The following is a 23266-nucleotide window of genomic DNA, read 5'->3' on the forward strand; positions in this document are numbered from 1 at the left end:
AAAAAAAAAAAAAAAAAAAGTGATAATAATATTCCAACATTTGGATTCAAATTCTCCCAATTCTTATTAATAAAGTCACAAGTTTAAAAAGTCTGTAAAATAATCCAATAACAGAAATGATCCCTTAATTTCCTGAATTTAATGCTCCCAATGTACCTATATAGTTTTGTTTGTTTGTTTTTTGAGACAGAATCTTGCTCTCTCATCAGGCTGGAGTGCAACGGCACAATCATAGCTCATTGTAGCCTTAGCCTTCTGGGCTCAAACAATCCTCCCACTTCAGCCTCCTGAGTAGCTGGGACCACAGATGCACACCACCGTGCCTAGTTTTTTTTTTTTTTTTTTTATTTTTTTTAAGAACAAGGTCTCCCTATGTTGCCCAGGCTGGTCTTGAACTCCTGGGCTCAAGTGATCCTCCCGCCTTGGCCTTCCAAAGTGATGGGATTACAGGCATAAGCCATCATGTCTGGACCTCTATAAGTTTAGGCATTATAAAACTAATAGATTTTATAAGAAGTTAAACCAAAAATTATAATCATAAAGAATAAACATATTATAAACAAACAAAAACAATAAATAAAACAGTGTGGGACTACTTGATAAATATTTCAAGTGAAACAGAACAGATAACTAAGGAATAAACTTTTTTCATATAAGAATTTAACATATAATGACATATTACAAAACAATGAGGAACATCTGAGTTAAAGCAGCAAATTAAATACACACATCTAATTTCACTCCCTCCAGAACTCCCAGGAAAACTACAGCAGTGGGATTTTTAAAAGAGATAAACACACGTATGTGAAGAAGGGAAGAGAAGAAATGGTAGCACAATTTTAGAAGTCAGAATAGTAACTCACTTAGGAGATCCTACAAGGCAAAACCCTAAGTCATTAGAGGGAAAACTGCGTTTTAACTACAGGATCCTAAAATTGCTCAGGAACTGTCGGTGTCAGGCATGTCTGGACCTGGGAAGGAAATATTGGAAGGGAAGTGGCAGGAAGGCTCTAAAATAAGTAGGAATGTGTCAAAGCTTTTGAGAGGTAGGTAGATCCCTAGATTCCCCTCCCCAACTCTATGAGCTTAAACAACTGTCACTTCCCCACACCAGCAGAAATCTAGGAACAGCTGACAGTGTGGACACCATGCCGAAATCAGGGAGATTAAGTAACCAAATGTTGAGACGTTCACCTCATCCCAGCTCTCTTTCCACTTAGTTCCCAGAATGCCAGCAGCCAGGCCTTTGTCCTCAATTGGAATTTGTATCCTTTTTTGGGGACTGAGTAACCCCCAAAAGCCTAAAGATACTGACATTGGGATTCGCCAAAAAGCAGGCCAGGCCCAATTACTCTATGGAGCTCTAGGCTCGGCCTTGCTCACCATTTCAGTCTGCTTACTGCCTAAGAGACGTGGACTTCTGCCACTGCTACCTGCACCTTCTCCACCTTCCACCATAGATGTCTCCCAGACAAGACTCAACCACACTCCTTGAATTCTCACACAGAGAATGTGTGAGAATCTGGAACAGTGTTGCCTGCCTTTGCCCCTCCTCCACTCTCTTCTCTTGCTGCCACCCAGCACAGCTGGCTTCAGGGTCCATCTTAGCACTGCTTGGCATTCCCAGGACATTTGAACTAGGCAGGGAGGTGGGGTGTCATGTGTCCAGGCGGCCAGAAGGCACTGGGAAATCCCATGGGATGGTCTGTGAAGATCAGACACATATCAATCATGGGGCAGAGATGTCAAACACAGCTTACAATGGGGCCACCTTCTCACCATTTCACCTTCCCAACCCTCCTCAGCCCAGTCAGCCAAAGAGAGTCAGTACTATTTTGGCCACATCTCTCAAGTATCCCCCAACCGCAACTGCCTTGAAGTCTCTGCTCTTTGTCAGAGACTTGCAAAGACTGATGTTTTTGTTCTGTTTTCTCATCATTCCATTGTGATAGTAAGAAACTAAGAAGATTAATAAAAAGGTCAGGCACAATGGCCCATGCCTGTAATCCCAGCACGTTGGGAGGCCAAGATGGAAGACCACTTGAGCTCAGGAGTTCAAGACCAGCCTGGGCTACAAAGCGTGACCCTGTCTCTGTTTTTTTTAAAGAAAAAATTAAATAAAAATTTAAAAAGACGATTAATGAAAAAATAAGATGTGAACATATCACTGTTACATATGTATACATACATATTTAAAAGTCACCAAGTCCCACCAATGTTAGAATTTCCAATCAGCTTTTAGTTTCAAATTCTAAATTGTGATTAGACATCCAAGGATTAACAAACACCTGAGGAAAGCCTCCAACATGAAAGACAGAGACTAGAACACATAGAAAAATAAATAATGTAGAGAAAATACAGACTATAAGGGAAGAAGAAAGGTTCAGAAACCACCATAGACAACCTCAAGGAGATAGGAAGAAACTGGATCCATAAAGAATTGAAAAATAAAGTTAAATAAATCTCCCAGAAAGCACAACAGAAATAGATGGAAGATAGAGAAAAAAAGGTAATAAAATTGAAGGACTAGTTCAAGAGGTCTAACATCTAAATAATGCAAGTCACAGAAAAAGAGAAGGGAGAAAATAGAAGAAATCATTACTAAAATAAACACAAAATTTTCCCACAACTGAAGGACACGAGTTGTCAGATTGAAAGAGCCCACTGAATAACCAACAGAGTGGATAAAAGCAGATACAAAGGAAGTTCTCCCAAACTTTCTAATAATTGAACTTTTTTTTTTTTTTTTTAGATAGAGTCTTGTTCTCTTACCCAGGCTGGAGTATAGTGACGGGGTCTCAGCACACTGAACCTCTGTCTCCCAAGTTCAGGTAATCCTCCCACTTCAGCCTCCACCAAGTAGTTGGGACTACAGGCATGTATCACCACGCCCAGCTAATTTTTATATATTTTGTAGAGGTGGGGGTTTCGCCATGTTGCCCGGGCTGGTCTCGAACTCCTGGACTCAGTCAATCCACCCACCTTGGCCTCTCAAAGTGATTCCTATCACCAGGGGATAGAAATCTTGGGAGCTATCTTAGAAGTCTGTCTACCATAGGTAAGTATAGATATGTAGATAGATATATCTATAGATATATAATATATATAGAGAGAGAGAGTACTCAATAACTTGAGTTATTAAGTACTCTTAAGTTATTTTGTCTACCATAGGTAGTCCTGTTCCCTGAACTTTGTCTACCATAGGTAGACAAAATGCTAAGACAGCACCCAAGATTCCTACCCCCTAGTGAACAAATCTTGTATAATCCCCTACCCTGAGTGTCAATAGGACCAGTGGGATAGCCATTCCTTTGGTTAAGTGACATTACACAGGAGTCTGTTGTAGCACACTCAAGTAAGATTCTCCCACTGGCTTTGAAGGAGCAAGCTGCAATGTTGTGAGAGGGCCATGTGGCAAGGGCTTGAGATTAGCCTGTACGAAATGAGAACAACCCCTGTCCAACAGCCAGCAAGAAAACAGGAACCTGGGTCTTACAACCACAAGCAACTAATATCTGCCAAAAACCTAGATGAGGGGAATACCCTGAAGGAGGTAAAAATGACTGTTTGTTTTTCCTTGTGTATTCGGATAACTATTAGTAATTCAGTATTATAAAGCAAAAAGGAGGAATAGTCAGCAAGGCTAGAAATCTGGCAAGGGGCCAGATCATTGAAAGCCACAAATATCCTGCCAAGAAAATGGGGCTTTATTGTGTAAGTAAAGTGAAGCCATTTACAAATTGCATGAACTCATGATCATATTTTAAAATATCACTCTGTCAGCTTTCAAATGAGATTTCAGATGTAAAATTACATGCAGAAAGATGTAGGAATTAAGAATGTTTTCCCAGATGTCTGCCATCAATGAATGGAAAGTAAGATAACCAAAATAATAAAGAACCAGTGGTAGTGAAGGACAATACCTTAATGTCACATGTGTTGTGCTTAAGGAGGGATACATCTAATTAACAGTTAGATATATGGGTGGGAGCTCCAAATAAATATGTCACCTGAAAATTCAGATTTGAGAATCTGTGTAGTTAATGCCACAAAAACAAATGAGATCACTTGAGGGGTGTGCTTTGAGCAACTATCACTGTGTAGCAAAGTACCCTAAAACCTGGTACCTTAAAATGTCAAGAATCATTTCTTTTGCTCAAATATGTGTAAGCTCATCTCTGCTTCATGTGGCATCAGTAGGCTATATCAACTGGAGGCTGAAGATTCTACTTTACAGATGGCTCATACACATGGCTAACAAGCTGTTGCTGACTATCAGGAGCTCAGCCAGGGCTGTGGTCTAAGGGCCTTGATTCTCCTCTTCATGGGCTTCTCCTAAGGCTACTTAGTCTAACAATAAGATGGGGGTTTTCAAGAATGAGCAAATAAAGAGGGCAAGGCAGAAGCACATGACATTTTGTGAAATATAGCCATTAATGATATATGAAGTCATATATCATCACCTTAGCCTCATTCTGTTGGTCAAGGCAGTTACAAAAGCCCAACCAGGTTCAGGCAGAGGAGTCACAGACTCCACCATTCCACAGGCACAGGGATAAGGTGACATGATAAGGGGAGCTTATGGGATGGGAGGTACTGTTGGACTTCATGAGTCTTGGAGAAAGGAGTGAACCTATTTTGTATGTGGGAGGGATTACTGTGGCCGTAGTCTGCACCCTGGCTAGAACAACTCATATCCCTTCCGTGTATAAAACACACACCTCTCTCCAAGACTCCTAAAGCCTCATCCCATCAAGCTTTGATTGAGATCTGTGCAAAATGTAATACATCATCTACATTTAGTTCCAGGTGCAGGTAAGTCCTTTGCATACAGCTCCTTGAAAACTATTCCTCTCAATCTGAAGACCTGTGAACTAAAGAGACAGATCAGCTGGGCACAGTGGCTCACGCCTGTAATCCCAGCACTTTGGGAGGCCAAGGTGGGCAGATAGATTATGGGGTCAGGAGATTGAGACCATCCTGGCTAACATGGTGAAACCCCGTTTCTACTGAAAATATAAAAAAATTAGCCGGGCATGGTAGCAGGCGCCTGTAGTCCCAGCTGCTCAGGAGGCTGAGGCAGGAGAATGGAGTGAACTCAGGAGGCGGAGCCTGCAGTGAGCCAAGATTGCGCTGCTGCACTCCAGCCTAGGTGACAGAGAGAAACTCTGTCTCCAATAAAAAAAAAAAAAAAAAAAAAGAGAGAGACAGATCATTTTCCCCAATACATACACAAAAGACCAAAAGACAATGATGGGACAGGCATAGTATAACCACTATATACACTCCTAGTTGAAGCAGGGAAAAATGGAGGCACACGATAGTCACTGGTCTATAACAACTCTGAGGTTTGTTCAGGCATATGTTGCCAGTTCCTTGACTAGGGCTCAGTCCTGTTCCCTGAACTTGAGACTCTTGGTTACAAAGTCTAGGCCTTGGTCTGCCCTCCAACTCGTCTTTTTTTAAAACAAAACAAAACAAAAAACAAAAAAAGGAGCCTGTGATTGCAGCTGAGTAGATTTCTCAGCCTTTTCCTGCCCCTAAAAATTTGGAGGTATAAAGTACATACATCATTTTGTGCTATTTCTGTGTCTTACCATACAAGTTGGTATAATTCTTTTAAAATCTTGTGAGTTTCCTAACTATGGTTTTTTTTTTTTTTTTTTTTTTGAGACAGAGTCTCACTCTGTTGCCCGGCTGCAGTACAGTGGCATGATTACAGCTCACTACAGCCTTGACTTCCCCAGGCTCAGGTGATCCTCCCACCACCTCAGCCTCCCAAGTAGCTGGGACTACAGGTGCACACCATCATACCCAGCTAATTTTTTATGTTTTTGTAGAGATGGGGTCTTCCTATTTTGCTCAGGCTGGTCTCAAACTCCTGGCCTCAAGCAATTCACCCACCTCAGCCTCCCAAAGTGCTGGGATTATAAGTGGGAGCCACTGCACCCCGCCTAACTATGAAGTTATAATCCATTCCATTTGACAAAAAACAAAATCACAAACATCCTTGATAGGCAGAGAAAGTCATAGGGTAGAAGTATAAAAATTATAACTAAATAAAATATGTAATATAAATAGAAATTAGTGTTAGATATAAAAGTGACAGAAACACTCCTGCATTGGGGTGCAACTACCAATATTTTTCTACAATTCATGTATTACTATTAAATAACTAAAATTACTTAAAATTAACTTTCAAAATGATATAATAAACAGGATTATAAAAGACTATCATGAACAATTATATGCCAATAAATTTGATAACTTACAAGAAATAAATTCTTAGAAACATATAACCTACCAAGACTGAATCATTAAGAAATAGAAAATCTGAACAGATCTAGAACTAGTAAGAAAATTAAATCAGTAATCAAAAACCTCCCAAAAAAGAAAAGTCCAGGACCAGATGCCTTCACTGGAAAATCCAACTAAACATTTAAAGAATTAATGCCAATCCTTCTTAACTTCTTCCAAAAATTTGAAGAGGTGAGAATATTTCCAAACTCATTTTATGAGGCCAGCATTACCCTAATACTAAAGTCAAAGATACTTCTAGAAAAGGAAACTACAGAGCAGTATGAGCAATATCCCTAATGAATATTAAGGGAAAAATCCTCAACAAAAACTACCAAACTGGGCCAGGAGTGGTGGCTCACGCCTGTAATCCCAGCACTTTGGGAAGCTGAGGCGGGCAGATTGCCCGAGCTCAGGAGTTCAAGACCAGCCTGGGCAACACGGTGAAACCCCATCTCTACTAAAATACAAATAGTTAGCCAGGGCATGGCAGCGTGTGCCTGTAATCCCAGCTACTCAGGAGACTAAGACAGGAGAATAACTTGAACCCGGCAGGCAGAGGTTGCAGTGAGCCGAGATTGCACCACTGCACTCCAGCCTACGTGACAGAGCAAGACTCTGTCTCAAAATAAGAAAAAAAAAAAAAAAAAAAAAATCTACCAAACTGAAGTCAGCAGCACATTAAAAGGATCACTCATCATGAGCAAGTGGGATTTATGCTTGCGATGCAAGGATGGTTTGACATACAGAAACTAATTAATGTAATACTGTATACCAAATTGACAGAACAAAGGACAAAAATCACATGGTCGTTTCAATTGATGCAGGAAAACCATTTGAAAATATTCAACACCATTTCATGATAAAAACTCTCAAAAAACTAGGAATAGAAAGAAATTACCTCAAGATATTAAAGACCATAAATGAAAAGCCCAGCCAATATCATATTCAACGGTAAAAAAAACTGAGAACTTTCCCTCTAAGACCATGAACAAGTCAAGGATACCCACTCTTGACACTTTTATTCAATGCAGAACTAAGTCCTAGCCACAGCAATTAGGTAAGGAAAACAAATAAATGCATCAAAATTGGAAAAGAAGAAGTAAAATTATCTCTGTTCACAGGTAACAGGATCTTATATGTGGGAAACCCTAAAGATGACACACACACACACACACACACACTCACACACACACCAGAAAACCATGAGAACCATTTTGCAGGATAGAAAATCAGCACACAAACATCAGTTGCATTTCTATACACTAATAATAAACAATCCAAAAAGAAAATTAAGAAAATAATCCCATTTACAATAGCATTGAAAAAGAATAAAATACTTTGGAATAAATTTTCAAAAGGAGGCAAAATACCTTTATACTGAAAACTACAAAACATTGCTGAAAGAAAATTTAAAAGACATAAATAAACGGAAAGACATTCTGTGTTCATGGATTAGAAGACTTAATAATATTATTAAAATGTCTATACTACCCAAAGCAATCTACAGATTCAATGCAATCCCTATTAAACTCCCAAAGGTATTTTTTGCAGAAATAGAAAAAACAATCCTAAAATTTATATGGAATCTCAAAGGATTTCAAACAGCCCAGACAATCTTGAGAAAGAAGTACAACACTAGAGGCCTCACACTTTCTGATTTCAAAATATATTACAAAGCTACAGTAATCAAAATAGCCTAGTACTGGCATAAAAACAGACACATAAACCAATGGAACAAAACAGAGAGCCCAGAAATAAACCTTGTGTATATGGTCAAATGATCTTTGACAAGGATGTCAAAATCACTCAGTAAAGAGAGGACAGTCTCTTCAATAGATGGTGTTGGGAAAACTGGGTATCCACATGCAAAAGAATGAAAATGGACCTTTATCTTACACTATATACAAAAATTAACTCATAATGGATTAAATACCTAAACATAAGACCTGAAAGTAAAACTCCTAAAAGAAAACATAGGGGGAAAAGTTTTATGACATTGAAATAGGCAACGATTTCTTGGATATGACAACAAAAGCACAAACAACAAAAGCAGAAATAGACAAACTAAAACTTCTAACAGAGTAAAAAGACAACTGAAAGAATGAGAGAAAACGTCTGCAAACCATATATGAGATAAAGAGTTAATATATAGAACACATAGAGAACTCCCGCAATTCAATAACAAAACAAATAACTCAATTTTTTAAATGGGCAAAAGACTTGAATAGGCATTTTTCCAAAGAAGATACACAAATGGCCAAGCATATGAGATAATGCTCAACATCACTAATCATCAGGAAAATAAAACTCGAAACTACAATGAGGTATCATCTCATACCCTTTAGAATGGCCACTATCAAAAAAAAAAAAAAAGAAAAGCAAGAAGAAAAGAATGACAAATGTTGGTGAAGATATAAAGAACTGAACCCTTGTGCACTGCTGGTGAGATTGTAAAACAGTGCAGACACTATGAAAACAGTACAGTCATCCCTGAGTATCCATAAGGAATCAGTTTCTGTACACCCCTTAAATACCAAAATCTACAAATGTTCAAGTCCTTTATATAAACCGTCATAGTATTTGCATATAACCTACCCACTCTATCCTGTATATCTTAAAATCATCTCTAGATTATTTATAACATCAAATACAATGTAAATGCTATGTAAATAGTTGTTATACCATAATTTAATTTTGAATTATTTTTATTGTTATATTTTTATTTTGTATTGGGTTTTAATTATTTTTTTATCTGCAGTTGGTTTAATCCAAGGATGCAGAATCCACAGATACAGAGGGCTGAGTATATGGAGGTTCTTCAAAAATTAAAAATGAAACTACCATTTGATGCAGCAATCCCACTTATGGGTATATTTCCAAAAGAATGAGAAACAAGATCTCAGAGAATACCCATGTCCACTGCAGCATTACTCACTGTAGCCAAGAGGTGGAAGCAACCTAAACGTCTATCAATGGATGAATGGATAAATAAAATGCGGTATATACATCCAATGGAATATTATTCAGCCTTAAAAAAGAATAAAATCCTAACATACACTACAACATGGATGAACTGTGAGGACATTATTCTAAGTGAAATAAGCCAACCGCAAAAACAAATATGGCATAACTCAGTGTATATGTGGTATCCAAAGTAATCAAACTCATACAAATGGAAAGTAGACTGGTGGTATCAAGGACTGGGGTCAGGTAGAGGGGAGATGTGAAGTTGTGTGTTTAATGAGTATAGAGTTTCAGTCATGCAATATTAAAAAGTTCCAGAGATCTGCTGTACAACAACGTACATCAGCTAATACTGTATTACACACTTTAACACTGTTGTGAGGGTAATCTTATGTGGTTTTTACAACAATGAAAAAAAGGCTCTAAAACAACCATGTTAGGAAACACTATGCTGTACAATATTGCACACTGCCACATAAGTTTTCTAGAAATAGGAGCTAAATGAATAAATCATAACAGCATCTTTCTAATTTCCTACATAAAAGAGTAGGTTTAATTTAATCCAAGTGTCTTGAATCTGTCTGAGACAGACAGCTAGATGAACAAACAAAAAATAATGTAAAAATTTCAGAAATTATTAAAAATGTGTACACTTACCGATTTTTTAACATTTTATCAGATATTTACACTTGAGAATTCTTCTTGGAATTCAGATAAAAGCTTTCCTTCTATCTACAAATGTAAGCTGAATCTATCATGGAGAAAATCATCAGCATTCTAAAATGTCCTTGGTATTTGCCAACAGGACAATAATTGAACCATTTTCCCATCTGTGTTCACTGTTGGGAACCTTAATAATACATCTAAAACAACTCCATATCTGGCAGAATCTTACTTAACCTATTTAAGATTGAAATTCACTTAAAAATTCTATGCTCAAGATTTCAGTTTGACATGATCAAAAGGACACACCTCCCATCATGAGTATAAGACATAGTTGTGTTATATGTCTACAATTAGGTGTCCAAGTACCCTGTTTACCTAAAAGAAAAAAAAGCAATAAACACACACACAAAAGCAATCTGCATCTATTTTCATATGCTTAGAAGTGAACTAATAATACATGTAATTGCAATGATCAGACACAATGCAGTTTACAAAAAAGCCTGAATCCTACTTTCCATTTTTATTAGTTTATAAAAAGACTTTGTAAACATACCAAATTATTTCAGATCCTGAACCCAGAAACCCAGGCTAATTTGCAAAGCATCTTACTAAACACACAAAACCCAACCATGATTAAACCCTAAGGGCTTGTATATAGAATAATGTCTAAGATAAGCGGGGGAGGTAGGGAAATGAGCTTCAGTGGTACTATGAGAGAATAAGAATAAAGCAAGAAACATGAATTCAAAGTCAACTATGAAGTCAGCTACTAACAAGAACCTGTAAGAAGTCAACAAATTTAGGTACGAACTTTCAGGACCTCTCTATCTCATTCCAGTTAACTATACCATCAAAGGATATAACCCAGTTAGAACAAATTTTGGTCTAAGAGGTGTTTCCTATAAAAGGGTTTGACGTTACTCAGTTTTTTAAACCTCAAATGTATTATTTAAGAACAAAAAACAACCTCAAACACTGATTTGGTCAAATGTTTAAAGTACTAAAACATAAAAGTGACCAAACCAGCTGAGGATTCTAACACCTTCCTAATTCCACTGGGGTAAGACATTAGCCACCCTCCAATAGTCTCAAGGAATCTTTCGAGGCTTTGTCTCCTTTTCTGTACTCTACATTCATTTTCTCTGTTCCGGTCTATGAAAGTCCACAAATCTGTGCTTCTAGGCCTCACTCTGCCAGGTATTTCTAGGCTGACATCAAGGTTTGAATTCTCAGCTTAGCTTTCCAATTCAGCACTGATCTTCAGTTCAGCCTTTCACATCTTTCTTGGCTTCATGCTACTGGTCATTCCTACCTATTTCAGTGTCTACCAGGGCTTCTGGAACCTCTGCCTGAATCCTATATCCCGGTTCCCTAGTTGTCTAGGAAAAATAAGTTCAAACAAATAAAACGCTTATGCGTTATTCTGTGAAAGTGTTGAAGCAAACCCTACTTCAGACTTTGATTGACAATTTAATATTCCTTTTAGGTGAACAGCAGTTAGAATAGGGTCACCTGCATGGCACAATTCTAGGAAGGACCATTCACATTGTATTTTATAAAATGTGTATTTCAAGGGGCTGTTGTTCCTACAGAATGCAATATAAATGATGGCCTAAATTTTTTGCCATGTTATGCTTTCAGGTAAAACCACACTTAATTTAAGTCAATAAAAAGTTTCCAAAGTTTTGGTTTTTTAATTTCAAAATTAATGCTACATAATTCCTAGTAAGCATCGTAAAGTGAAACAAGATCAGATAATCTTCCTCCTTATTATCTATCTACAAAAACAAAAAATAGTTTTGAAATACAGCCAAAAAAAAAAAAAATTCATGAGCAGAAACTTTAGGAAAGGGCACAACTTCAAGCCAGAATGTTGTAGTAAAATAAAACAGATTTTTAGTAAAGCTAGGTATGAGTCCTAATCTTACCCCCAATGATGAAAGACAAAATCCTGAGAATTCTTAATAATACTCCACTAGTCAAAGAGAAGGAAATGAACCTGGAGGGAAATAGTGAAGAACCATACAGTGAACTGTCCTTTCTCTTTATCTCTGCTCTATGCTAGTATGGAAGCTTAAAACAAATTCAGAGGGTATTCTCCCAACGTGAAAGGAAAGAAAGACCTTTAAACCGCTTTCTTAAAAAAAAAAAAATGCTTGTAGTCAAAATCCAACCACAGAAAAAAGTCATTTAAAGAACTAAGGAATGGCCGGGCATGGTGGCTCATGCATGTAATCCCAGCACTTTGGTAGGTCAAGGTGGGCGGATCACAAGGTCAGGAGATCGAGACCATCCTGGTTAACATGGTAAAACCCCGTCTCTACTAAAAAATACAAAAAAAATTAGCCAGGTGTGGTGGCGGGTGCCTGTAGTCCCAGCTACTCGGGAGGCTGAGGCAGGAGAATGGTGTGAACCCGGGAGGTGGAGCTTGAAGTGAGCCGAGATCGCGCCACTGCACTCCAGCCTGGGCAACAGAGTGAGACTCTGTCTCAAAAAAAAAAGAACTAAGGAATAAAGCCCATAAAACTGTGGTGGCGAGCTCTGAATCTATTTAAGTGCAGAAGCAATGCTTTTTAAGAAGAGGGAATTATGGTTACAAAACAGAGTATACTGAATATAAATATCATAGACCTTGATAATGTTCAAAGAACAAAATGAACACAAATCAGAAGGACAAGGGAGCTGAGATGGAAATAAACATATGAAGCTAATTTTCTCATCTTTCACAGGTAGGAAAAAGTCAATACTATCTAAAATGGAAACAAAGTTTTAAAATATAATGATTTCAATTTCTTAATGTCTTTCATAACCATTTTAAACACTTGAGACAATATTCCTTAAAGAGCCCTCTACTGATGAAAAACACTTATCAAAAGTTCCATAATCCCTCTAGTTTCACATCAGTTTCATTTTCTTCTATTAAACTCAAGATTAGACATCTTACTATAAAGTAGTACACACAATATGACATGTCCATTAATCCATTCATTCTCCTATCTCTATGCATCCATGTGAGTGCAAAGATGACAGGTGTGGGGGTCATCTAAAGTTAACTTCTGAGTGAAGGGATTAAATGACTTCTTAAAACTTTTCCTTCATACTTGGCTGTAATGTTTGGATTACTTATAATACACATGCATCATTTTTATATTTTAAAAAAGACATACTGAATGAGAAGATCTACTGAAGATTTTATATATGCTCAGCACAACCCTTCAACTTTTGAGAGAGAACAGTTTGCTGATCACCATCACCGAGTGTCTCTACAACATTCTCTCAGGCTAATGGTAAGGAAACTGGAGCACCAGAAATCCTAAGTCCTAATATCTACCAATTTTTAAAATAGTGATCAAAGCATTCATAAAAGAGGTCTTGGCCAGGCGCGGTGGCTCACACCTGTAATCCCAGCACTTTGGGAGGCTGAGGTGGGTGGATCACAAGGTCAAGAGATCAAGATCATCGTGGCTAACAAGGTGAAACCCCATCTCTACTAAAAACACAAAAAATTAGCCGGGTGTGGCAGCGTGTGGCTGTAGTCCCAGCTACTCAGGAGGCTGAGGCAGGAGGATGGCGTGAACCTGGGAGGCGGAGCTTGCAGTGAACCAAGATTGTGCCACTGCACTCCAGCCTGGGCAACAGAGCAAGACTCTGTCTCAAAAAAAAAAAAAAAAAAAAAAAAGAGAGGTCTTTTCTTAACCATGATGCGTGGTCTTTGTGATCTGTGAGTGCTCACCAAGACCCAGAGTTCATTATTACTACCACAGAATATTTTCACTTACACAATGCTTTATTTGGGTTTCAATGCAATAATATATGAAGGTATTAAAATGTCATTTAATGGATAGTCTATTTTCTATTCTGCCTTTAATAAGGAATTATTACTAAATCCCTCAAAATGAGGGAAAAAAAGGAAAAGATATAACTGTCATTCATCTAGTAAAACATGCATCTGTAAATCAAAACTTAATATATTTTATGTATGTTAAAATAAGACACATACCTTTTGCAATTATACGGGCAGTAGAAAGCAAATAAAAATATAAAATAAGACACATACCAGCAGAGGTGCTTTCATTGTCTTAATAAACAGGTGAATGTTCAGTGTAGTCAATGGCTGTTCCATTAGTGTTCTTCTACATTGCTGGGTCAAGTCCAAGACTAGTTTACAATGAAAAAAGTAGAGATGTGCATATTCCACATCCTCAGAGCTATAAATTAAAAATTAATTAACTTAATGAGGTTCAATATGTGATCCTTCTACCATCCAAAAAGATGTAACAATAAATTTTGTCTTAAGTCTCATACTTTTGAATTATTATTTTAGTAAAAGCCTGAAAGAGTATAAAATTAAATGAACTTGGGCAAAAAACAAGATACAGGATATTAAAGAAAATTAACCTTAATATCTGAACAAACCACGTGAGTTGTATAAACAATTTTTTTTTCTGAACTCTTTAATATGGTAGTTTCTAAATTATAATAGGTTACAGGCAAGACTATAATCTTTCTTCCATAAAAGGCTGTCACCTTGCGGACAATGAGATTATCTTCAAATATAGTTGCTTTTCTAGAGCTATGCTAAATGGAGCTTTGTAACGCAAATTTTCTAAATTTAATTTAAACCCGAAGCTGTTTTGAATAAACTTCAGCCAAAACAGTCTAAAATAGAAACCATGTGACAGTTTGTGGGAGTTTGTGAGTTTGTATCTGAAATATTACAAAACTCAGCAAATATGGCTTATAATTTGAGCTTTGGCATTCTCTTCAGTATGAGAATTCAAAGATAAACTTATAGTGGAGATAAGGTTTGCCAACATTAAAATAGCATTTTAGAAATATCCATATGGCATTAGTAGGGTTTGGCAAAATACTACAAAAATTTATTTTTAAAATGCTATTTTAATTCTTGAGACATATTTAAACTGAGCTGACAAGGTTCACTGATGTCAAATTTAATTGCAAAGTAATTTCTAATCAATTCAATGATTAAAGAAATAGTCACTCAAAGATTTACTTAATCCCTACTATGGGTGAGGCCCTGTGCTAAACACAACAGATAAAGGTAAATAAGACAATTACATCCTTGAAGGAGAGACAGTTAGTCAAACAATTAAAATGTAGTTTGTAAGTGCTATAATATGCAAAAATACTACAAGGAACAAGGAAATATTTCTTTCTGCTTCAAACTAGAAAGGAGAAGGAAGGGGAAGAAAAAGGAGATCATTGCAGAGCTTAAAAAACAAAAACGGAGAGAATGACCCCTCCAATAAGATAGGACAAATGGGCATTTCAAACAAAACCTAAGATGCAATGAAAGCATATAACTTGTTGAGGAGATTCCTGAATAGTCACATACTGCTGAAAGGAAAGTGTTGAGGTGCAGGAGGTCCTAGTTAAGGCTGGACTCTGAATCACAGCCTCTGAAACAACAGAATAATGTTGGAAAATTATTTTATCAGGGATCATTTGCTTGCAGATAACGGAAAATAAAAACAGTGAAACTTATTTGAAGTTTATAAGAGAATCTCACAGAATGTAAGGAAAATTCAAATAATTGGATCAGAGAAAAGTTAGAGAATAAATGCAGAGACCTGAACAGGAAGAGTTCAGGGACCTTCGTTTGCCATTAACACTTTTCAGCTCTCAATTCAATCTGGGAAGACATCTTTCTGTTTTACTTACAAGTGGGCAAAACATTCCTGTGAGCAGAACAGCTACCCTGCTGTATAATCCAGCTTTTCCATGTCCAATTCGAAGTTCCTGGGAGAGAGGATCTCTCATCTCTCTCATTTGCTCAAGTAAGCCAATGGATTCGCTGGCCCTAGGTCAGGTGCCCACCTCTGATTTAATGGATTGTAACATTTATGGGGCATGGGTAATATCCTTCTTGGCCCACAGATTTTTTAGGAAGGGAATATAGGGAAGTAGCAGAAAATACTGGAGTCTATGGCATGCTATCTTTTACTATCTATCATAAATGCTTTTCTTAATAAATAATTGCAAACACACTCAGATCCAATATGATACAGCAATTAATATACTAGTCTTAACTGATGTTATAACGCCAGAAACTAGAATAGTGTCTACACCACATAGAAAGCATTCAATAAATATTTGCTGAATGAAAGAATTAACAAGTGAAAGAAAGAATGTATTCACCTCACTCCTGTGAGGAGATAACCCAAATAGCCAACTACTTTATCCAGAAGTGATATCACAGCACCACTATATTCAGAATCTATAGTCTCTCCCTGTCACCTCAGGTCCAGGGATGACTCATCACCGTCTTGTTACCTATGAAGAAATGATAATCCAAACTTCCCCAATACATCATATACTCAAAGCAAATGAAAAACAGGATAAGAAGATAACTGTGCATTTTTAAATTCCCATTTAAAAAAATGGGAAAAGCAAAAAAATCTTACAGAACAATACCATGCCTTAGTCTTAGATCAGAATATATATATTCTGTGTGTGTATATATACACACACACTATATATACACACACATATACTATATATATGTGTAGTATAACTTACTGAACAGGATGTGTAAGGTAAATAATAGGACCTATACCTTGCCAATAAATAACCACCTCTTTATGCTTTAATAACACTATTATTTGCAATTATTCATTAACTAAAAAATATAGAGGCTGGTAACATGAGAGAATACAAACAACTAACCCCCAGAGAAATGGTGGGGCTAGCATGCAATCACTGTGGTATGGAGAATATCAAGGCTTCCCCTATTCCAGGATGGGAAATCAGCAGTACAGACAAACAGTGAGTATGCATCCACTTTATTTAACTCATTAATGAGAGAACCAGCAGAATGAGACAGGTCAATAAGGAGAGACTAATGGAAAAAGGAATGCTGGTCAATGTCATACAGAGCAATAAAAATATAACTTCTCTTTGTAGAAACTTTCTTCTCTCCCTACTCCCCTTTCCTCAAAAGTCATTTCACCTTATCAGTTTGCTATGTACTAGCCTCTAAATGTAGAGCTGTAAAACATCTGGGCTTTAAACATCTCTGTGTGTGGCATATCATATAGCTGCTGTTTCCTGAGAGGTCAGCAGGAGGGCTCATTAAAAACTCTTGGATGGCATTAAAAGGTCATACAATCACCATTTTGCCCTGTTTTGGATTAATTTTCCTGAAGAGCGTTTTGAAGTCAAACAAAAAAGAAAGAAAACTTTAAACCTAGGTTGCCCAGCCAGAAAGTGTGGAAAATAGGCTTCCACCTAAAATTGTAAACTAGACAAGAAAAATAAACACTCAAACGTTCTGTTCAAAAACTGTATCTAAATACATTTAAGATTATTATGACAAAGTAACTTACAAAAGTCTCACAAAGAATTTCTGAAGCTTCATTTTGAATGCTGTTATTTTATCCCCCCTATCTGATCACCGCAGGAGATTCATTCCTAAGATATCCCACTTGGCCACTCACATCTCGTGGCTTATCCACACTGCCTTCGCTACCTTAGTCTAACATCACTTCTGTATATTTTAAGACTGTAATACAGCAGACGATAGTAATAAAGAGGATTTCAGGTTTCATTTATATATTCACATCAGCTATGATTCCTTTATCTAAGCCTATGCTGTGGGAGTATAATGGAAATGCTAAGTAATGTGAAATAAGTGAACAAGAAAAAAAAACCTTTAAATTTTGACATACGCTTTTTATACATACCCAATATTTTCCAAAAGGGCAATTTCTGTGGTTAAGACAAATTGGTATGTAGTCCCATACACAAAAGCAGCTTCCATGACTGCTCTGTGCTCTGAAGAAGAGATAAAGGGAGTTGGAAGACAGGAAAAATTAGTTTGTGTGACTCTGTGTAAACTTCTATTCTGAATATTATCCTACCCTCCTTTATGTTCTACTACATTTAAAGAAAAATGCTTCACAGGGATACTAGTTGGGAAAATGCAGGCAGTTAAAAGAAGTTATAAAAAGTCTATTCTATTCAAGGTAAGAGAAGAATTCAGAGGGAGTAGAAAATGAGTTTTACTTAAGAATATAATATACAACAAATTTGTTGTGGTTTCTTTCTAGTAGTAGGGAAGAGAATATGAATGCATCATACAATTTTCATGTTCAGTTTTATTTGTGTATGTGTTTGTGTATATTATTTCTGGGTTAGGTTTTTTAATCAAACTTACACTGAAAGAAAACAATAATTTTATAAGGCATATTAAGAAAATAGCCACTCCCCACCCTCTACTGCATTTACAATTCCCAAAGGACAAGCCCTTTCGACTCTTATTTCTTATTTCTTTTATCTCAACTCTTTATTTCATACATATGTGTGTGTGTGTATCATATATAACTTAATGTATATAATGAGTTTTAGTATTATCTGTTGACTTCCTACTGTGGAATATGACAAATCATCTCTCTTTCCTGAAACTCAGCTCCACAAATGTAAACACGTCCCATCCCAACTCTCCCAATATAGTTCTAACTTTTATTAGATCAATATCTAGTATTTACTTTGTTGACACAGTAAATACTATTTACAGATGAGCCATATGGTACAGAATGGCCACTTTCCCTTTTTGAGCAACTTCTTCACTATAGTTATAACTATCTTTTTAAAATTTTTGTTTGAGTTTTTTCCTAATTTCTTCCTAAACTCTTCCACAATTTTCTAACTCTCTCAATACTTCAAATATATCAAGTATACTACCAAATCCATCTTCTTGTAAACATTTCTACAGTGCCTTCTGATTTGCTCTAAGATGGACTCTTGCTACCTGGCCTGCTGCACAACTGCCATCCTTAGGATTCTCTTACTCCCTCTCTTGTGTTGGGTCCTTTTGCCTGTTTTCCAGTATCGTCTTCTTTATTGCTCCCTTGTGCCCATTATCTAACACCTTCCTACAAGAGGACATACGGAATAGATAACTTTTGCAGTCCTGCACATCTGAAAGTGTCTTAATTTTATTTTCACAATTAGCTATAGTCGGCTGGGTACAGAATTCTGGGTTCTAGTCATTTCCCCTGAGAATTCTGAAAACACTGCTCCATTTCCTTCCATTTCTAGTGCAGCAATTTAAGAAGTTCAATACCATTCTGATTCTCGATCCTTGAACTGCAAACTCTTCTTTCCCCTCTGGAAGATTTTAGAATAGTCTTTTAATCTAATATTCTAAAATTTCAAAATAGGATGTTTTAGTGTGGCTCTGTGGTAATCCACTCTGTTGGGACTCAATGGGTCCATTCCATCTGGAAGCTCAAACCTTCAGTTCCGGGAAATTTTCTTGAAGTATTTCTTTGATGATTCCTCCTTTTCATGTTTTATTTTCCTTTTTCTCCTCATTGTCATTTCCAGACGATTATCTTCCCATCCCCTACATATTCTCCTAGCACTTGCATTGCGTATCATCAGATTATTCTACTCACCACCCCACCTTGGAGTCACCCAAAACACCCCAACCAGGATCACTCCCCGTCATTCCATGAAGAATTTAGCTTCTGTCACAATGTCACTCTCTCTAGTACTACCCCTGTCTTAATCCTTGGGAATTTTATGATTATCCACATAGACGATCCTTTCAAAATCCCAGTCTCTCAGGCCTTGGCCTTCTTTATTCCAGTCATCTTTCTTCAATCATATCTTAACCACTAACTCTACACCTTGCAATTACCAATTACTGCAATCCCCTCTTTAATTTTCATATCTAGCCTCCTCCCCCACACAAACACACATCTCCAGCTCACTCTGTATAGCACACAACTCTAACCCATCAGGACCTACAATCCATAGGTCCTCCCTCTCTGGTCTTCTCTTTCCCCCTAATTAAGCTTAAATTCCCTGGTCAATCTTTATAATAATTTCCCTGCCGTGTTTTTTAGGCTAAAAAATATAATCCAAGTTAACTCAGTGCTTGGCCTGTTCAATACTTAACGGCTGCAAAAGGAAACATAGCTGGGGAGAGGAGGAGGGAAGCCAAAACAAGCTAGCATCACCATGCTAATGGTGTCACTTTAAATTGCTGATATTAACTATTATTGCTGCCTAACAACCATTCTTTACTTCCAGGCCTCCGAAATAGCTCTCTCAACTCTTCCCTCAAACTAGCTGACGATTTTGTGTCTATTTCACTGAGAACAAAGAACCAATTAAAAAAAAACCAAAAAACTTTTATAAACTCTTAGCATCGTATCTATCTGCCCACTTGGCAGAATGGATGTTCATATTTTCTCATCCCTCTGGTTACCAGAGATGAATCTTCTGTGCTCCCACCCAAGAACAATCCCTGCCCTTGTTCATTAGATTCCATCCTCTCTTGCCTACTTGAAAATTTTGCTCCAGCAACTCTCCCCTCTTTTTCCCGTGTGAGGCATTTCCCCTTTCCTACCGGATCTTTCTCGTTTATAAATATGCTTTTTAAAAAATTCTTCTCCTAACCCCATATATTCTTCCGGTCAGTGCCCCGTATTTCTCCTTCCCAATAGCAAAACTTTTCCAACAAGTCTCCGTATTCAGTCTTCAATTGCTCTCTACCTATTCTGTCTTATATCCCTCCTACTAGGCCTGATACCCCTACCACTCTACAGAAACTGTGCCTGTCAAGGTCACCAGTAACTTCTACACTGCTAGGCATAACGGCCACTTGGCACTTCTGATCTTAAATCAACCTTTCAGCATCATTTGACACAATTGTTCCTGCTCTCCTCCTTAAAATTCTATCTTTACCTTGCTTACTGGGCACTTCTACCACATTCATTCTGTCTCCCTTACCAGTTCCTCCTTACCTTACTGATACATAAATGTTGAAGTATCTAACAGGTTCAGTCTTCTCTTTTCCTTCTAGACTCACTCAGTGATCTCTTCTGGTCTCACAGCTTTATTTCTCAAATTTACATCCCTCGTCTGTACTCCCAACATAAAATGCAGTCTAGTAATATCCAACTACCATATTGATATCTCTACTTGAATGTCTATTTGGTATTTCACAAGTATGATTGTCAAAAAGTGAATTCCAAGAGCTTCCTCTTCAAACTATCTATTCCCAGTCTTCTGAACCTCAGTTGCTAGCAAATTCACCTTTCAAGTAGCTCAGGCCCAAACCCCAGAACCACCCTTGTCTCCACTATTTCTCAATCTATATCCAATAGATCAGCAAACTCAGTTAGTTTTACTTTCCAAACACTGCTAAAATTCAAACTTACTGCCACCTCCATTGCCCTCACCCTGGTCCAAGCCACCCAGCATCATCTCTTGCTTGACTTATTGCAATAACTTCCTATTTTTCTCCCTTACTCTATCTTTGCTCCTTCCAATCTAAGCTAGTCAACATTATTTACTGAATACTGGACACTACTACACCAGGTACAGGAGGGCTATAAGGAAATCAGAAAGAAATAGCTAACACTTTGAGAGCACCTACTATACTCCAGGAACCATTTAATGATTCATTTAATTAATTAAAATAATTTTAATTATTCATTAAAGTTCATTTGATTCTCACAATTACACTAAGAGGTAGGCACGATTTATTTTCCCCATCTTAATCACTAGGAAACTGAAGTTAAGTAACTTGTCCAAGGGCTCACTACAAGTAATCAGTATGGCAAGAAGTCTAACCTACAGAGTTCTCGTTCAACCACTATATTATGCTGCCCATTTAAAGAAAAATGGCGTAATAGTAAAGACGCTTTAGATTTATTTTAAATATTAAGACTGTAGTCAGAAAATACACTATTTTAAGTACTTCAGCATACATAAGTACAAAGGCACAGCAAAGATTAAAGCAAAAGTCAAAGAATACCTGGTATTCCAATGGCTCTTACATATGAAAATATAATATTTGCTTTTCCTTTCAGAGCATTTTCTATGTTCTGAAGGTCTTCCACGTTGGTAATATATTTTACTTCATTAAAAAGAAGAGCACTGAAATAAATACAGACATAATTAGTAGAAAAATCTGATATGTATTTAGTGACACCACACTTCTGTTAACCTAACCAAAAGAGAAATATATCTCCATTGAACAAATTATCAGTAGTGATAATGTAAGCATTTTAATGATACTAAATTAGAATCACTCTCCAGATCATTAATCTGTCTCTGAGAACATCAAGCAGGGACAGTTGTGAGATGGTGTTCATTCTCTATTACAATGGTCTCAAAAGATTAAAACTGTATTCACTAACACCCTAGTCTGGCCAAATAATCCCACATAGATGTCTCAGCCTTGAACACATTTAAGCCCTTCACAAACCAAAACAGCAGGCTTCTTTGCATGGCCTGTAAGGTCTGACAAGACCTAGACCTTGTCTACCTCTCCAACCTCATTTTGTTCTACCATTCCTCATGTTTACAACATTCTAGGCAAACCTCAGAGCCTCTGCACACAGTTTTCTTTGCTGGAAGCTACTCCTTTTGCTCCATTTCATAAGTATGATCTCAGATTAAACATCATTGCCTCAGAGAAGTCTTCCCTGTTGGTGTTGTGTAAGTAAAGCCTGTAGCATTTTCCTCTTATTTCACTAGTTGATTCCTTTATAGTACTTATTACAATTTATAATTATTTATATATTTATTTACTTGTTTATCCCCACCTTTCTCATTAAACCCTCACGCCCTTGAGGCAAGGATTTTGTGTATTTTATCACTATATCTGTAAAAACTTATAATACAGCCTAGTACACTGTAGATATTCAATAAATATTTATTGAATGAATGAAAGAAAAAGTAGGGCAGGAATTACTTACTCCCATTCTTTATTTGAAGAAATGGAAGTTCAAAACACTGAAGAGTTTACTCAAAAACACATTTATTGAATCAAGAAGCCAGGGACAGAATACAGAACAGGTGTTCTCAGTACCAGTACAGTGATCTTTCCACCTGACTGTAATTCTTCCAAATCATCCCTTCGGTGCATAAATCAGACTGACTGATCATATTTATTCATCCCAAATTATCCCTTTTTTAAAGATGTCTACTTCTGTATAAATTATCTATCCCTAACAACTCATTCCACTTAATCCCCATGTGTACAAGTTGTGTATTTTTGATAGGCTAAACTTCAAAAACTTTTGAAAACTTTTCAAAATTTTCATGTTGCAGGTCCACATACTTAAATAAACAAAGGCTCACTCAAATACTTCAAATAAATTAGTCCAACACAGTTCCTCCTATAAAGTTTTTCCTAATACAGCAGTTCTCAAACATTTGGTCTCAGGAAACTTTTATATCTTTTAAAATTACTGAGGTCCTCAAGGAGCTTTTGTTTATGTAAGCTATGTTTATCAGTAGTTGACAAAATAGAAATTAAAACAGGAGTTTAAAATATTTATTAATTCTTAAAATA

The 23266-nt window shown here is 36.9% G+C and overlaps 1 protein-coding gene across 1 annotated transcript in view; it reads right to left on the reverse strand.

The window, feature by feature from the left end:
- TXNDC16 (thioredoxin domain containing 16) overlaps positions 1–23266 on the reverse strand; it is a 118813-nt gene that overhangs the window by 63365 nt on the left and 32182 nt on the right. Inside the window, exons 7-11 of the mRNA XM_017849457.1 lie at positions 21722–21843; positions 17634–17724; positions 13988–14138; positions 11243–11309; positions 1832–1959 (exon numbers count right to left, since the gene is read on the reverse strand). Of these exons, the coding sequence (XP_017704946.1) occupies positions 1832–1959; positions 11243–11309; positions 13988–14138; positions 17634–17724; positions 21722–21843 (559 nt within the window). The remainder of the gene's footprint in view (positions 1–1831; positions 1960–11242; positions 11310–13987; positions 14139–17633; positions 17725–21721; positions 21844–23266) is intronic.

This window comes from Rhinopithecus bieti, unplaced genomic scaffold (assembly GCF_001698545.2).
Source record: "Rhinopithecus bieti isolate Rb0 unplaced genomic scaffold, ASM169854v2 scaffold_29928, whole genome shotgun sequence".
In the NCBI taxonomy this organism is placed as follows: domain Eukaryota; kingdom Metazoa; phylum Chordata; class Mammalia; order Primates; family Cercopithecidae; genus Rhinopithecus; species Rhinopithecus bieti.